The following is a 17,507-nucleotide window of genomic DNA, read 5'->3' on the forward strand; positions in this document are numbered from 1 at the left end:
ACAACCAGCAGATATGGCCTCGCTGCCTCGCAGATTCCCCATCGCCTCCCCTGCCTTCCCAGGGCACATCCCAGCTCCGAGGCCTCCCTCTCCTCAAGGCACCTCTTGGCCGCAGCTCAGTGTTCCTGCGAGATAGGTGCAAAATTCACTAATTAAGCGCGTTTCCCGGAGCCAACGGCTTAATCGATTCTGCTAGCAAAACTCTTCCCTGGCTTGAGCTGTCTGTGCTTCAGCCGGGGGCTCCCTGGGAGATGTTTCAGAAGAGCCGGTCTGTGGAGGGACGGTATGGTTTACAGTGATACCACGGAGAAGCAGGGTGGGCTTAGCAGACTGATAGTTTGCAGAACCAGCAGGCAAAATGCAATATATTCTGCAAAAGAAAGGCTTTCAGATACGCTAGACACCTTGCACAGCTCGCTGGCATTTCTGAAGGTAGCTTGATGCTCACCTTTGCGGGAAGTACGGGCAGAGGTTAAAGGTGTTTGCTCTATGAAGAAGCCTTTGGTCCGCACAAACCCCGTTTCGGGGGAATGAGAGCTGCCTGGGCCGCGCTCCCCAAGGAGCGATTCATCCCGCTGCCTGCTGTGGTGCGGTTTCTGCATTCCGACCGCTGCCTGGACCTGCCTTGGAAAACTCTGGCATTCGAGGCAGCTGCAATCGCGCACGGTGCTAAGGAACGGAAAGAAATCTGTCGGAAAAGCAAAAAGCAGTTCTGCTGTTAAACGCAGCCAAAGTTTCTCGTTTCCCGGCCCCTGCTTTATATCTGCAATGTGACGTTTGCACCACGCTAAGGAAAAATGTGTCCCTGGGATCAAAACAAGGTGATCTATCATCTCTTCCTTTGTAGCGGCAAAACAAAGCAGAGGAGGCAAGGAAATGAGATGGTGAATTGAGAGCCGGCGATTAGAAGACAGGATGTGAAGTTCAAGTTCTGCCCTGACAACCTATTGAAAACATGACTCAGTTTCCCTATTAGTACAGCGAGGATAACGATGAACTACAGAACTGATTAGTCAATGTTAAAAATACAAAGAGGGTTGCTGTGAGCTCTAATTAAACGACTGTCTTAGCATAAACACAAAGCAGATTACACGATTCTGTAAATTGTAGCAGGCGTTCGGGACTCGGCTTTGCGAGTTCTCGTGCCTGCAAGCTTTTTTGCATTTCCTGGTATGTGTAAAAGCAGCGTAGCATGAAGCAGGCAGTGAAGGAGAGATGCTCCCTGGTAAAAAGAAAGGATGCGGTGAGCTAAGGGAGTTACTGTAGGGTTAGGCGGAGAATCGCTTGGGCAGCTTTTGGTACAATGAGGAAAACTTGGATCTGGTGATGGTGGATAAGGACGATAACGTCCGCTTTGGAAGTGCTTCTCTGGGGATAACTGGCTGAACGAATGTTGTCAGCCTCCCCAAAAAGGAAAAGGTTACAGACCAAAAGCCAGCCAGCTGCAGAGGCAAAACCGTCTGCAATTGTATTTGAGGAGGATTTAATGTTTTTAAAACCAAACTAACCCCACAGCATTTTGAATTTTCACCGAGTGTGCTAGTGACAAAAGGACCATCCAGCTGATCCGGAGTCTCTGTTTGCCGTAGCAGCTCCTCTCCCCAGCCTGCAACTGTCTCAGAAAAATGCCAGTATGTATGTTTTAATTACTGTATTTAGCCATGACACTCACCCAAACAGCAGGCTCTCCAAGGAACAGTGTTTGTACCCTGCTTTCAGGATAGGGGCTGCTTTTTATAGCTGTTCTTTGACTAGGAAACAAACCCTGGGGGAGACCACTACCCCGTTTCTCTTACCCAGACATCCTGCCCTGGACTTACCAGTCATCTCGTGTGCCGCGTTTCACGTTCTGTTAATCAACTGCGATTTAGCATTATCTGGTGGAGGTCACTCTGGTACCAGACAGCTTCTATCAGCAGATGAATTCCTTCTCTTTGGGTCCTGGAGCTGGGGATTGAGAGACCTTAGCTTGTCTACCCAGCACTGCCGCTGAATTAGCTGGGCTTTTTTGGGGGTGTTAATATAATATTGAGGATGCTGTAGAGCCACCTCAGCAAAATCCTCTCCTTTAACAAAAGTAAGCGCAGAGCTGCAGGGAATAGCCATGCACAAGTTGTTTGTGGTCTTCCCAATGTCTTTAATTTGCTGTTTTCTTAAAAGAAGTGGGCAGGATAATTTGGTAGGTTTATTTAGGTGCAGCGGTGCCCGTGGGTTTAAAGCCGTCTTTTTCTTCCAGCCTAAAGAAGTCATTGCTCCACAAAGCTTCGTAATTTCTGGCTTTTGTCAAGTTCACGGTCAGCCTGCCTGTCTCTCTGCCGTGAGATACGAAGGACCTTCTGCACCTCGGTAGACCTGCCAGGGGACGGAAGCAGCAGCGGCGGTTCCTGCCTCCCGTCCCTCACCGAGTTGCAATAGGCCTTGCTCTGCCTTGCAAACGTTCCTCTGGCTGTTCCCACTAACCTTTCACTGGGACCTTGAAAATGAAGATTTGCTTTTCTACTAGGTACTGTACCACCCTATAACTTTTCAACACTTCAAAATTAATTTCTTTTATTCTTAAGATTATTTTTTTTTTTTTACTGCTTATAATAACAGTTGTGACCTTGGAGTCAGAAATTTCCCAGGAGTTAATGACCGGCCTGACTGAGATTACCCCCTCGGTCGCTGCAGGTAACTGCTCAGCACCTCATCCTGCCTGACTTCCATGCCTAACCCTCCTTGGAAGTTGGGAGGCGTTTGGTGGGTCACCTGATGGGGAACGGCCTTTGCGCCTGGCATTACAGCTTAAACATTCCCTGTGGGCTCGTCACCCAGGCGGGAAGCTCCAAGTGCACCAGGATGCGATGTCCAAAGGTTGGGTTCATGGGGCAGGTTACAGAGAGGCATCTCATTTTATTTTCCTTCTAGAAAGGATGTGGAGAGCACTGTCCTACACTCACCTCCCTCTGCGTTCCTACCCCGCACCCATCCGACACGCACGCAGAGCGGAAGGAAAGGGAAATGTGTTTTGCAAACAAATGAAGAAGGTAAATGGGATGCCGGTATTGACATCATCGTGTTATTGATGCCATTTAAAGCAGGTTGCAGCAGCTGGAGGATGGATGTAACCAGACGGCATGCCGTGTACCAGGCAATAAGGGGAAATTACGGACAGCTTTGGAGCTGAATGAATAACTCTCCACAAGATCTGCTTCAGTTTGCTCCGACAGTAAGTGACATGAGTTTAATTGGCTATAACAGGACCTCGCTTAGCACCAGTCGGGTGGATTTGTGTTATTTAATGCCTTCATCTGGGGTTCCAACGCTTCTGGCACGGTGGGGGGCTCCAAGCGCAGGACGTGGAGACAGCAGTTCCCAGGCTTGGCTCAAACACTTGCTGTCAGCTTGGGAATTTTCTACACTCGATTCCCCCACGTGCAGAAAAGATGACAGCTCTAGCCTAAATCACAAGCAGGTCCTGATGATGACTTACAGATTAACTTCAAGTGCTGTGAAGATTTTTCAAAGCGCTGGGCTTTGTCCTAATTTGGCTTTTTCAGAGTTCGCTGCCCTCTCTGAAGAGGTTCTGGGCTAAGGGCTGTACACCCCCAGCTTCCGGGGAGAGCCACCCCCAAACACAAAACCCCAGCTGTATAGGCTTTCACGTAGGCTCGTTAAATATTTCCAGCCACACCTTGATGAAGTCAACCCTTAGCAATGCACCCTTTTAAAAAGATTTTTTTTTTTTTTAAATAATTTTATAATGAAACATGAAAACATGGTGCTTTTGGGATTTGGTAAAATGTGAGTAGAAGGGAACTTTTTCCTGTTTGAGAAACGTAGGAGGTGAGAATTGCCAGGAATTCTGAACACTTGGGCTTAAGGCACCTTCCCCCTGAGGATCTCCAAACACCGCAGAAGGCTGGATGTGGTTTTTTATCCATGTTTTGTAAGGAAGGCTGAGGGGCACTGCAGGTGGTGATGAACAGTGACTCATTGCACATCTCAAACTTGGAATCCGGATTTCCCAGAGCAGTTTCCTGCTTTAAGCAGCAGTTTGAATTGTGTCACCAAGTTTACCGTCACCACCTCTTCTCCTGGTGATGCTGTGCAGCACTGTGTGTACGGTGAGACAACTGGACACTCCTAGAGGGGGAAAAAAGAAAAAAAAGACCCTTCCCAAGGCATGGAAGAGTGGGCCACTCAGTGCCGTGTATTTTTCAGTAGATGTTTGGTGTTGGGGTGTTCTTGGTGCCTTGAGGATTCCCTTGGTAGACATGACCAGGCAGTGACTGCCCCTCTCACCTTGTGCGGAGCGAGCAGCACCCTGCCAGCACTTGCGAGTTCTGTTTGCATCCAAAATTGATCAGGGCAAAATGCCCAGGGAAGGGTGCAGCTGGCAGGGAACCCATCGTCCCTGAGCCCCCCCTGCTACCCACGCAAGCTGCCTGTGGCATCCACGCGCGGCTCGTCATCGTCATCATCATCACCATCATCCCCATCATCATCATCACCATCGTCCCTTAATAAACCCGCTGCACCTCGGGATGGGTTTGCTGAAGGTTCCCCCGCCACGGCAGCACCGCCACCACCTCGGCTTCCCCCGGGAACCCGCCGGGCCCGGACCCCTCCCGCCCCGCAGCTCGGCGGGCGGAGCCGCCCCGCTCCGCCCCGCTCCGCCCCGCTCCGCCCCGCCGCTCCCGGCCCGGCCCGGGGAGCCGGTGCCCAGCTCGGGGCTTCGCTCCGAGCCCAACCGCGCCCTCCGAGCCCCGCGGGGCGCCCCGCCGGCAGCATGCCGCTCGCCCAGCTGGCCGAGCCCTGGCCCAACATGGAGCTGGTGCATCTGGACACGGAGGTGAGCGGGGGCACCGGCCCTTCCCGGCGGGCAGGCGGGGCGGGGGGCTCCGCGCCTTTCCCCCCCCCGACACACACACACCCCCCGGGGGGCTCCGCCGAACAAAGGAGCGTCCGGCCCGGCCTCCCCCCCCCTCCCCTTCCCCGTTCTCCGGCCGGCGGGACCCTCCCTGCCGCGGTGCCCCCCGTCCCTGCGGTTCCCCGGGGAGCGGGGGGGGGGGGGGGGATGGCGGCCCCGGGGGGGTCGCAGCCGGCCGGAGCTGTGAGCGGTGCCGGGGGCCGCCGCCGGCTGCTCCGGGGCTCGGTGTGGGTACGGCGGGGCTCCGGCCGGGCGGGGGCTTCCTGGCCCCGCTGCTGCCCTTGCAGGGTTGGATTTTTTCGGGGAGCGTGAGCAGCGTGCCCCTAAATCTCTTCCCAGACAGAGAGGAAAACGGTCCCTGCGGAAGGCCCGGGGAATAAACGTCTCGGATTTGGGGTCTTTCTCCTCCGGGCTTCCTCGCTATCCGCCTCCCCAGCCCCAGCTGCGCTCGCAGGCCTGTGTTTCAAACTCCGATCGTGGTCCTGCGTCACTTTGCTGAATATCCGCTCTTCCCTTCTGCTTCGCTCTTTTCCTTCTAATTAACACCTCCAAGCCAGATGTGTAGGACGGTGCACAGCGTCTGTCCGCATCTGCAGGCTTGCATCACAGCCATTTCAGAATAAAGGGACAGCTTGTAGCAGTTTTCACCCGTCGCAGAGCAGCCAGCTGAGGCACTGTGCTCTGACACTCTTTAGTTCAACATCTTCTCATCCAAATTGGAAGTAGCAGCTCTCCTGGAGAAACCAGAGCGATGGTGGGGATTTTGTCCCAGGTGTTCACTCAGACCTTGGTGCTTTCCCATCGTTTTGGCTGGATTCGATGCTGTCACGCTCCTCTGTCGTGCCTAGGGATGCCGCGACGGTTAATCGGACAGATTTGCTCTTTCCTATTTAAAATTGCCTCTTAAGAGATTTCTGCTTTGAGCGGAGGCAGCGTTTCACAACGACAGCAGGGGAGATCTGCTGGCGATCGGGAGGCGAGATTGCCTAATTTTCATCGGCCAGATAGGGCACGGCTTCTCCTAGAGCCCCCCTCGTGCAGGTGGGGCGCTGGGTGGAGGGTCCGCTTCCACTGCGGGTGCCAAACAGCTGGCGCGAAGGTGCGGTGGGCTAAGAGCTTCTAAGAGCATCCGCTCTGAAGCATCGCTTGAGTCCTAAGGATGGGTTTGTGCCCGAGGTGGGAGAGGAGGGAAGTCCTGCGGTGACTTGATCGTGATTCCTGAAATCACGCCGTGCGCCCCGAGCCGGGGTGTAGGTTATTGCTGGGAGACAGAGCTTTTTATTTGTGGTTTCTCCCTTCCTAAGTAGGAAGATAGCCTGAAAAGCTAGACAACGCAACTAGACTTGTAATGGGAGGAAACTAATGCCAGTGCCCAGGGCGGTGAATGCCGTGGGCGAGATTCGTTTACTGCTTAATCCCAGGTCTCCAGGTGCCAGGCAGGCGCTGTGTCAGCATCACGGGATCTCTTCTGAGCGGAAACGGCCGGGGGGGTCCGGTGCGTTTGTCAGCCCGAGTCAGCTGTGAAGATCACGGCAGCAGCAAGGACTGTTTTCCCCAGTGCTTTAGAAACGGGTGGGTTCATTGTAAACTGAAACTGGGGGGGGGACGGGACTGCAGCTGGCTTCCGAGCTATCCCCTTCCCCGGCCCACCTTGGCCAGAGCTCTAGGTCAGGGTCAGGAGCGGCTTGCAGGTGGTATTTCTGCAGATGGTGTTTCTACATCTCAGGTTCACAAGTGGGACATTAGCGATTTACCTCCCTTTGTTTTGAGGTGAGCAGGTACGTGCACTTGACTCCGGTGAGGAAAATAACACGGATGCTCTTCACCTCTCAACCTGGCTGCCATCGCCTGGGCCAGGCGTTAGAGGGTTCCAGCAGCGTATCCGCAAACAGCGGAGAGGGACCAGGGCTCGGGGGGGAGTTTTGCACCTTGAGAGGTTAAAATCACCAAGGGCAGGGGCCCAAGGAGAAAGTTTTTACCACTCCTGGCCAAGGTGGCACCACTGAGAAACAGAGGAGACTTTTCTGGAACGCCTGTTACGTAAATTGCCCTGGGATCGCTGCCATCCAGGTTAGAAACCGGCTTCCTCCAACCTTTGCTTTCTGAGTCACGGAGCAGAGGTGCTGTCACCGTGCTGGTGGAGGCATCAGTCCCATTGTCTAAGGGATTTGGGGTTTTTCCACTGCGCTCCGGGAGCGTTGGCCGTCTGCTGCTGGGGACGAGTCACGGCTGGCGCCCCTTGTCCCAGCACACCGGAGCTCAGCCGGGGACACGCGTGGGAGCGGGTGGCAGTGGGAGCTTGAACTGATCCCTTGCAGGAGACGAGTCCCTCTGTCCTGGGGACTGAGCTAGCTTCATAATATTTTTTTTTTTTTCCCCTTCCCCTGTTCTCTCTGCTGCTTATATTATTCAGATATTGCTTACATGGTAGAAAAACCTGGCTGGGGCAGAGTACAAGTGATAGAGAGTGAAGTTGAATGACTTCATCACCGTAGTGATGGATACCGTCATCGGGGCTATGCTTTTCTTTAAACTCTTGTTACACAAACGTACAGCAACACAACTGACGTGGGATTACACCAAACCCAACCACTTCAAGCTAATTCTTTTTGCCTGTATATGTGTATCATCTTTTTATTGAGCAGGAGCTACTCATGAATAACTATCTTTTTCAAGCATCTTAGCTGAACAATGCATAAAACAATGATCAAAAGATAGGGGAGGAAGCCCAGCAACTTTCGTCTCCAATATGCCTTGTGCCTAGACTCCTCGGTCTGTTTGGGCTATGCGAGTTCTTTTGGAGATCTTTAGTCTTGCAGAATCATTTCCTTTCTCTGAACTGCAATAGGCAAGATCCATAAATTCCACTTAATAAAATGTCTCGTCCTTGTGTCAAACTAGCGGAAGCTGTAGGGTGAAGGGTTTCTTTCCTTCTCCTTCCTGCTTGGATGCTTCACGGTTCAGCAAAGTTGGGTGAAAGAGCTTCTCTGGGTACCTGGTACCCTCATGTTGCATGTGGGCATCTCAAAAGTGACTAGTCAAAACCTAGAGGTCCAGAAATAGCAGCAGGCTGCTTTTCTAAGCAGAGCTGTCGATAATCCAGGATGACTTGTCCCGATGGTGCTAACTATAGAGCGCAGCCCTTGATGGCAGCGGGAGTGGGCACAGTCTCGCATGGTCCTGCCAGGGGTGACACTCGTCCTCGTTTCAGATCAGAGCAGCACTGGCCTGTTCTGTAAATTGCTCCCTGTGCTGCGGATTATGTGGAATTAAAGGGATTTAAAATGCAAGATGTCCTAAGATAAATATCTCCCAAGTTCAGCCAGGCTGGCAGTTGTGTAACTGAATACACTTGTTTTCCAGTGTACTTTTCCGCACGCTATTAAGAAAACTTATTAGAGCAGCGTGTGTGCAGAAGAGCTTTTGCGTTCCGTCTCGGGTGCTTTTAGCTGTTGCTCGCCCAGAGGTGCCCTCGCTGCCGGGCTGCCGCTCCACGTGCCCATCAGATTAGCTCTGTAATCCCCGTTTCCGCTCGTCCCAGAGCAGGGCTGGCTGGAAAGCTGCAGGGACAGGCTGCTGCCCCCCCCCCCCCAGCCCCGGTGAGGCTCAGGCCGTTGCCTTCTCGTTAGCCCAAACCCTGCTCTGCCCACCGGTTTGCATCGGCTCCTTGCTGCTCAGGGCACCCAAGGGAAGGAGCTGTGCCCCCCTCCTGCAGCGGGGATTGCCTGGTTGCTGCCTGCGGGGAGATCTTTGGGGTTGCTTTTGGAGTAGGATGTTCAGGAGGCTCCTTTCCAACCCCACGAACAATGTGCTGTAAGAGGGTATCTGGCACGGAGGCAAACACACACGCACTCGCTAACGCGCTCTGCGTGGTATGCAGGGGGAGTGCAGAAATAAACCATTTTAAAGAGGCAAATGTCAAACCGAGAAACCCAGAAACTACTTCAGCTCTACTTACGACGCGGTGAATGGCCGTGTTTTATCTCGGGAGGTGATGAGTCTGTAGCCGTGTATTTCCATCCTGCATGCTTACAAATGGCTCTTGCATTCCGTATGAGGGGATAAGGACTGGTTTTGCTCTGGGATAGAAGGAAAGCACTTGGCTCTACGTTTTGCACTTCTCTCCTTACGCATCTACCTTATCTCAGCTTGAGAACGTGACTCTTTCATCAGGAGCTTCATCCCTCTAAGACCTACATGCCCTGGAAACCTCCCTGGCGTGGACACCGTTCTCTTTCCACGTCCCTTGTGTCCCCAGGTAGGATGGTTTTCTCTCAACAGCAGCGTGCAGGACAGGTGTCCCTCGAGGCAGGGAGCTGATGAAACGCAGCGCTCGAGGTCTGGCAGGTCCGGAGGTACCACCCGGCCTCTCCTAGCTTATACTTGAAGCTGAAGGGTTGGACAGACCCTGCGCTCTCTCGCCACGTGCCAGTCTTCCCAGGGGAGTAAGAGCTTGTCCCGTGCATCACCGCACCCCTCTCCGGATGCACGCCTTGTAGATCTGTTCTCCAGACCATGAGCCAGGCACCGCTTCCCTCTGTCCATCAGGGAAATTGTACTACTTAAGCTGTTTTAGACATAAACAGCCCTCCCCGAGCCACGGTTTTGATTAGCAGTGAGTTATGAATTGTTGATCAGTGATGGCTGAGCCAGTAAACATAAGTGTCTTTCCAAGTCTGGTTATCTTGAGTGCAGTGTCTCCCCCTTCTTTGTGGAGGCTATACATAAACACAAAATCTTACTTCACTTCTCAGCTATTCTTTGTGCTAATGGCACCAAGAGCTCTGTGTAAACATCAGGGCAACGTTCCTCTGGAAGGATTGGCTTGCGTGGTAGTGCTATTGCTTTTTTCAGTCATTGGCTGACAATACGTAGGAACTTAAGCCCAGCTTAAGTTGGTACTAAGGTGAGATACGGAACTTAGAGCGGATCCATGTCAATGTAAGTATCGCAGGGCCAGCGTCTGGCCGAGAGGGAGGTGGTCTTCTCCCCAGCTGGTGCGGTGGTACTCCACGTTGTGGTAGGTCTAAGCTGTTCCGTGAGATGCTGCAAGCAGCACAGGTTGGGCTGAGGTGGGAGCGGAGAGACCTAAAAATGAAGATATATGGAGTCTCTGGACTAACGTCTGTGGATTTGAAAGTATCTGAAAACCAAACTTGTGCTTGAATTTATCTCTTTAGCCTTACACCTTTTGTCGTGAGGTAGCCACAAGCAGGTAGCCAAGCGGGTGAGAACCAGCAGTGATGGTTCCTGCTATGGGAAGCAGGAGAGTGTGAACCTGGAAGCACCCAGTGAATGTTGGAGAAAGCGAGTGCAGCATTAGAGGGAGGTTTACAGTAGCCCAAAGCTCTCTCAAGATCAGCAATTGCAAGTTTTGCTTTGTATTAAAAGGAAGTAAGTTAAATTTGGCCCAAGGGGGGAGAAGGGGTTAGTGAAGTCCTGAGACAGATGCCAGGTTGATGTCCCCTTGCTTCTCCAGGGCAGGAGCTAGCTTCATTTCTGTGAGATTCCTGCAAGGCTCTCAAACCCAGGCATTCAACTAAGAATCTGAGGCTGAAATAGAATTGCACTCCAACTCTTCTCTTGGACCATAACATCTGAAGAGGGATGAATAAATTTGCCTTGTTCTTTCAACGAAATGGAGGCATTCCATGATTTTTTGGAGCCTGAGACTGCAGTGCAAATAGCCGTCAAAGCAAAATCTTCTTGCCCTTGTTTTTCTCCATGGTCTGCAGAAAACCTTTTGTACGTGCTTATCCTGCTCTGAGTGTCCGTGTCTAAGTAAAACCCACCCGCTTCTGCTCCCGCTGGCTTCTCCAGGCACGCTGCTGTGCCGAACCCAATACGTCCCTGGGCCAGTGCAGAGTGTGACCGAGCGGCCCGATGCCGTTCCAGGCAGTTCAGGTCACCCGCTGTGACTTTGTGCAGAGCTCCAGCAGCAGAAGCTGGACTTGCAGGCCAGGGGTGGTCTGGAGCCAAGCAGGTGGTGGGGATTTCCTGCAGCGGTATCAGCTGCGATAGGGTAATAAATAACCGATAAGTGTTCATATTAAAGCCAACGTCATTGCAAAATGGCTGTAAACTGCACTCTAGCGCTGATTTAGTGTCTTCACCTGGTCTCCCCTGCTTGCTTCTTCCAGTAATCCCAGAGAAGCGGTGGAGGGGGTAGCCACGACGTGGGTGCAGGAGGGGTGGGACTCTAGCACCCACCGCCCCGGGGATCCACGCCTGAGGAGCGCAGGGGTGCCGTTCTCCCCACAAGTGATGCTCGGTATATGAGCAGCCCTAATTTCAGCTTGGGGGGAGTGTGGAGAGTTTGAACAAGAGCCTTTTTTTTTTTAAACAAGTGGCTTTTTTCTTAGCAGATAGTGACTCCTAGGTGTATGGGGAGTGTTCGACCATCTCGTACCATGTCTGAAAGTGGCATCCTCCCCTGTTTGTCCTGGATGAAGGGCTCCCAAAGCCAACAGCCTTTGTAAGGGGGTGTAAGGAGCGGTCCCGTGCCTGGCGTGTGCTAATGGCAGGTTCTCTTCCTTTGCAGAATGGGCAAGCTGCTACGGAAGAAGGTGGGAATCCTCCATCCAAGGTAAAAACTCTCTGGGGTTACGTCTTCAAGTGATCCCTGTGAGCTGGGCATGAGCTGACTTGGGGAACGGGTTGGGGATGGCTATTTTTAAATCCTGTAAGCTGCCGCTTCGTAATCTGGGTGAGGGCATGTGGGAGTGTAAGGGACTGGAGTAAGGGAAGAGAAAAGATAACCCCTCTTTTCTTCCTGTCCCTTTGGTCATCCAAACATAGCTGGAAAGTTTCCCAGAGGGCCACATCAGTCCAGCATGCAGGAGGTGGACTGGTGGCCATAGCAGAGGCGTCTTTCGGTGCCGCGTTTACACCCTTCTCCATGTTGTGATCTTGCCAGACGGGATGAGAAATACAAGAGAATTTGGTGGTTTTGGCACAGCTGCCCTTGCTGAGTACCTGGTGTCTGTTTATTCTCTTGCCTTGGTGGGGTTGGGAGAAGCTCCACTTCTGTCAAGTTGCCCTCTGCGTCCCCGTTAACATCAGCCGGGAATGGTAGAGGGAACCGAGCTGCTGTCTTCCGTGTTTTGGACGAGGGTCTTAATCTGCTAGACCTTCTTCAGACACCTAAAGCTCGTCCTGCTCCACACAGGAGCAGCATGATGTTGAAGCACTCGATTTCTCTGATGTGAACCCCCTCCGAGTACGAGATCGAGGACCGATGGTATTAGCATGGGTATTTCCTAGTCGTGCCCGTACTTCTCTGTCCTGCCAGACGCCGTGCGGGGCAGAAGAGCCATTTCAGTGCCTTGAAATCATAAGCCTTTCAGGATTTCCTTTTCTAATACGTACATGTGAAGAATGACACTACATGTTTGATTTGGCTTGGGAGACCTTGCTGAACGGGTTGTCAAGAGCTCGTCCTGCGCCTTACCCTCAGTCAGTGCCCTGTAGCATTTTCTGTCTGAATCATCGTCCGTGCTAAAGGCCATGGGGGCTTATCGTATTGTTTTTCCAGTTGGTTGCTGTCATATTTTTAGTAAAAGACATTTAAACCTAAAAAAACCTGTCTACTTTTCAGCCAGTTCTTTTCCAGGAACTCACGTTGGACTTTAGCATCGCCGTTGCGTCTCAACTACCTGTTCTGCATTTCTGTCCCGCTTGCCGGACTGGCACTTTTTCAGTGGCCTGCAAGAAATCTGGTGTGGGTCAATGAACTTGGGTCAATGAGACTGCGCGCTTCCCTCCCCTGAGAACAGTGGTTTTCCAGTTCTTCGCTGTGCCTGCATCTCTGGCATGGGGAAAAAAAAAAAATAATCTGTCTCTTCTGGTTGGATTCCAGCTGGGCTTCTGAGGCTTGAGACTTTGCCTCTTTCATCTTCAAACACTTGGCTAAACTGTCCTCCTGTAAAAGCAGCCGAAGGATGTTGCTTTAAAAATAATTGAAGATTTTTTTTTTTCTTTGAAGGACATCACTGGGACAAACCCTGGCTGATTCCATCTGTAGATGCAGCCCCACAGAAATATCAGGCGATAGAGGCCAAAAAAGCACCTGGGGTTCTCTTTGCTCCTCTGTGCCTGTCCCTCCGGGGGACGTGGCAGTGAAGTCCCCTCTGCAGCTGGGGGGGCTGGAGCAGAGCAGCGGGCAAGTTGTCCAACATCCCATAGCAGGGAAACAGCAAGAGCCCTGCGCTGCGTGCAGGTGTCCTGCTTTGCACCCCTCCGAGGCGCCGCGGCCAAAATGCCTGCGAGCGGTGTCTGACAATCCCATTTTTGGTAACTTTTGAGCACGTGAAGCCCTGCTCCGCACTCCTGAAATAACCTCGGTCGCCTTTTCCAAGTTTGTACAAGGTACGTTTGCTCCCAGCACAGAGAAATGAAATCCCTCCTATAAACACATACCTTCAACCCCAGGGCAGCCTCTGGCACTCGGAACCAGCTCTGATGGGGGAAGCAGGCAGCGCACTGAGTGTCTATCTATTTTTCTGTTCATTTGGGAGTAGAGGCTGTCAGCAGCAGCTTCTGGCGCTGGCTTTACCTACAATGAGGACTAAAGAAGGAGAAGTAAGTGGCAGTAAACATCTGACGTTGGCTATTCTCAAGTTGAAGGTTGCTCAGGATCCCTGCCGTGCCCTTCTGTTCTAGCTGCGTGTGGAAAGCTGTAAGGGGAAGAGGCACCTTTATTCTAGGTTTGTACTTGCTCTCCTTTTGCGGCTAATTCTGTGATCTCTTCTAAAAATAGCCTGAAGCAGCGACAGCGGCGATTACTCAACACCCACGAAGAAGGGCCGTCCCTCCCCCTGTCCCCGTAAGCGGGATGCTGCCAGAAGTGAAATCGTTATTTGCCTGGGCAATAACCAAAGGCACTTTGCAAAGGAGGAAATCCAAGGAATTCCTCAAAAGAGTTGGGAACTTCGCAGCTGGTAGCGCGAGACTGATGCAGGCTAACGCCTCCGTCATCATCTCTGTGCTGTCGGTGCACATCAGGGTCTTTGGGCATGAAATGCAACGAAATGCTCACGGCAGAGGTAGCGAAGGGATGTTTTGGGCCAGGCTGGCTGTGATCTGGCGCTTTCTAGATGCCTTTGTAGCTCCAACTCAGCTTCTTACTGAGGACAGCCGGCGCATTTCACAACTGCTTGTGGCTTTTATTGCTGTGTGGATTCCCACCTTTCAAGAACAATTGTGGTACGCAAGTCCCTGCAAGCATCGTACCTCGGTGTGTTTATCTGAGTATCTTGGAAATGCCTGCAAGATCCTACAGGTTGGGCAGAGAGCTGTCTGGAGTGTCTGCCTCCCTTTGCACGGTCACAGGGAAAGGAGCCTGGCTCTGCAGTCAGGGCCATCCCAACAGCATTCCTGCTCTGTGGCCATAAGGAATTCCAAGCCAAACCCTCTCCTGACAGCAAGCACAATCTTAGATTGCTCACGCCCGCATCTTTGCTGATCTGGATGTTCCCAGCGTGTCCGTACTGTAAGAGTTTGCAATCTGCCAGGGAATCCTGGCCCCATCCCTAAACCCAAATTGCTAATCCAGCGCTGTATTGGACAGGAGCCTTTGGCAAAGATGGGTACAAGGATGGCTTTTTTGTTTTCCTCTCCTCTTTGGTGGTGATGTTTGACCTCGTTTAAATTTGATGTTGGTTTCAGGATGGCAGCAGCGCGGTTGGTGCAGGGTTTCGGCGCAACGTCTGCAGGATGCTGAACGGAAGAGCCGCTCTTTCCCATTCATGTTGGCGGTGGAGGAGCAGGACCGCAATCCTGCTGTCCCCTGCATTTCAGGGCTCAGGTCTTGCCTGCTTCCTCTTCTACCTGTTTCCTTTGACGTAGCCTGGGCTGACAGAGAGAGCAGCATCTCCCGCGACAGTCGCGGGTTAACCTCAGCGGCGTCCCTGCGGCGGCCGGGAGCGGGGTGGGAGGTCTCTTGCCTTGCTCTCAAAAGCTGCTGTGCCCCAGGGGCTAATCAGCAGCGTTGTGCATTGGTCTCCAGGTGCTGAACCTCGTTCTCTCCTATGTTCTTTAGATTTTAATTGTCAAGTAGGCTGGAGATTGGTCCTTGTTCAGCTGGGGAACGGCAACAGAGGGCTTGAATTCAGTAGAAAAACGGAACCTCGCGTAATTGGGGTTTTACAGCCTGCTCTGCAGCCGGCTTGGCTGAGGGGTGAGCTTGTGCTCCCTGAAGGTGCCAAGTGTGAGGAATTATGCATGAAAGTACAACACCCAATTAGTGAAATCACTTCATAATGAAGAGCAGAGGAGTGGATTCGCAGTGCTGAGCGTGCCCACTCTCTCTCTGGAGGTAACGCTGGCACAGGCTGGGAGCGCTGATCAGCTTGTTCTTGGGTGATAATCACAGTGCGCAATGAAAGCTGGGGAAGTGAATAAGTAACCTCATCCAGCTCCGCTTTGCGCTATAAAAGAGACCTTTGAGACGGGAGCGAGGGCTCGATCTGCTCTGCATGCCAGGCGTGAGGTGCCCCACCTGCTCAGGCTGAGCCTCGCTGTTAGGCACCAAACCGTAGCAGGAATACACTAAAGAGGAAGCCACAGCTCCTTCCCAGACCTGCGTAACTCCTGCTGAACCATCACCGTGTCCTGAGCAGGCAGAGCTTGCACTAAGAGCCTCCCCCACAGCATCTTCAGCAAGGGAAGCTGTAGGCAGGAACCCCGGACACTTCTGGCCAGAGAAATACCTGCATCGCCAGCGTTAACATTGGCTCGTGGTGTTCTGGGTGAAACACCCTGCTGTAACGCTCCAGTGATGACAAAGTACAGTCGCGATCACAGCTCTGAATTGTAATTGTTTGGGATGAGTTGGAGGAAGCGGGGTTGTAACCATCGACCTCGTAGCTGGGAGACGTCAGGCTGCTCCGTGTGGTTCGACAGCTGTCGACCGCTGTTAGAAATAAGGCTGGTTCTTGGTTTTGCTAAACTCTTTGTGCACCTGCTGAGGTACTGGAGCCCTGCAAATGGATGTAGCTGGAGCAGCTTTCCTGCAGGCTGGACTTCGCTGCTGGTGAGGAATCCTGCTCTGACCTCTAATCACGAACTGGGAGTTCTTCATGCTCCTCCGGCGGGATGTAAGAGAGGAAGGCTTGGTGCTGCTCCATCGTGGCATACTGCATTAGTGCTTGCTCAGCGCTCTGGTTTCTAGGAGTACATCTCTCCTTCGCCCAGGCCTCGTGCTGTGCCTCTTGCTGTCGGCTTCACCGTCTGGCAGAACATCCGTTGACCGTTGTCCTGTCTTTGGAGCTGCCTCACTGAGTGCGTAGTAAGAGGGGAGACTTGAAGCACCTTCTCTTTACACTGGGGGAGGAAGAAAGAGTCAGCCCAGACCTGCTGGCCACCAAAGGGGCAAGTCCTGTGTGCCCACCTAGCGTCCAGGCGACCGAGGGCTCTCGTTGCTGAGCGCGCAAACCTCGTTGGCAGAAGACACGGCCAGTGGTGTGATCCTCATCACTGCTGGACACCGCTCTAATCACGGCCCCTTCACACGAAGGGCTTTAAAACAAACAAGTGGGGAGCTCTGCTTTGAAACAGGCCTGGCGCCTTGGCGCAGCTCCTGCCGTTTTCTCCAAGAATTGGAAAGCTGTCGAACGTGGGAAGAGACAGGGACCTCAGCAAATCCCTTCTCTGCCCGCTGCCCCTCTTCCGTTGCTTCCACTCGCTTGGCCAAGAGCATTCCGGCTGCTCTGGTCCCCCAGGGCTCTGCAGCACCTGGGATGACGCGGTGGGAGCAGAACATCTCGAGCAAGGCATGGCGCTGCCTGGAAATCTGCCTTCCCCTCTGCGCCGCAGGGACCGGGCTGCAGCTATGGCCTCTCTCTTAACGTTCGGCTTTTTCAGCCTGTCAGTGGTAAAGCTCTTAGTTTAAACTGGCTGCTCCGTCTTGTCGGTGGAAGTAATCAAGTGGGTTTGGTTTTAATGCGATGCCTGACAGCTGCCTGGCTTGTTCCTGCCGGAGCGTTTGCTCTTCGTCCTTGGCGAGGCCGGGCTATGGTTAACAGCAAGCTTCTGAGCTCTTAAAATAAAAAAAAAAAAAAACAACCAAAAGAAACCAACAAAAAAACCCCAAAAAACCCAACATAAAAACAAATAAATGCCTGTTTGAGGAGCAGAGTCTCTGATGAGCTGCAGACTCTAATGAATAATTGAAGAGGGGTCAGTTTACAGGACTTGCACACGAGGAATGCAGCCGAGTCTGCAGAACTGGCGAGCAGCGCTCCAACAGCCCTCCTGCACGGCGCGCCGCCCCATCCAAACTGCTCCGATTTCTTCTCCTCTTCCATTTCCATCCCTCTCGTGGGTTAATAGAAACTGCCTCAAGCTCTGTCTTCAGAAAGCCTCTTTTACTGGGGGGGGGGGGGGGGGCCGAAAAAAAAAAGTAATCTTTTACTGTATGCTGTACCTGGAGGAAACCTGTGTCATCTGTGTCCCCATCAGAGTTAGAGCCTGCAGCAAAGCCAGGGATCCTGCCAGCCCTCCTCGCCGGGCTTCTCCCGGCCGTCTGAGCTGGGGGGGTGGAGACTTCAGCGATCCCATGTCCTCTTGCAAGTCCTTTGTGGACCCGGGAGGAAGC

The 17,507-nt window shown here is 52.8% G+C and overlaps 1 protein-coding gene across 5 annotated transcripts in view; it reads left to right on the forward strand.

The window, feature by feature from the left end:
* Positions 1-4,665: 4,665 nt before the first annotated feature.
* The window catches only part of RPS6KA1 (ribosomal protein S6 kinase A1), a 41,586-nt gene continuing 28,744 nt past the window's right edge, over positions 4,666-17,507 (forward strand). For 2 of the 5 annotated variants that reach the window (XM_075774009.1, XM_075774012.1), the window contains exons 1-2: positions 4,666-4,834; positions 11,454-11,498. In XM_075774009.1, the coding sequence (XP_075630124.1) occupies positions 4,772-4,834; positions 11,454-11,498 (108 nt within the window). In that variant the 5' untranslated portion in view covers positions 4,666-4,771. Of the gene's footprint in view, positions 4,835-9,152; positions 9,171-11,453; positions 11,499-17,507 lie in introns of those variants that run through there. The other 3 variants (XM_075774015.1, XM_075774016.1, XM_075774011.1) reach the window with 3 other exon arrangements.

Source organism: Balearica regulorum, chromosome 22 (assembly GCF_011004875.1).
Source record: "Balearica regulorum gibbericeps isolate bBalReg1 chromosome 22, bBalReg1.pri, whole genome shotgun sequence".
Lineage (NCBI taxonomy): Eukaryota > Metazoa > Chordata > Aves > Gruiformes > Gruidae > Balearica > Balearica regulorum.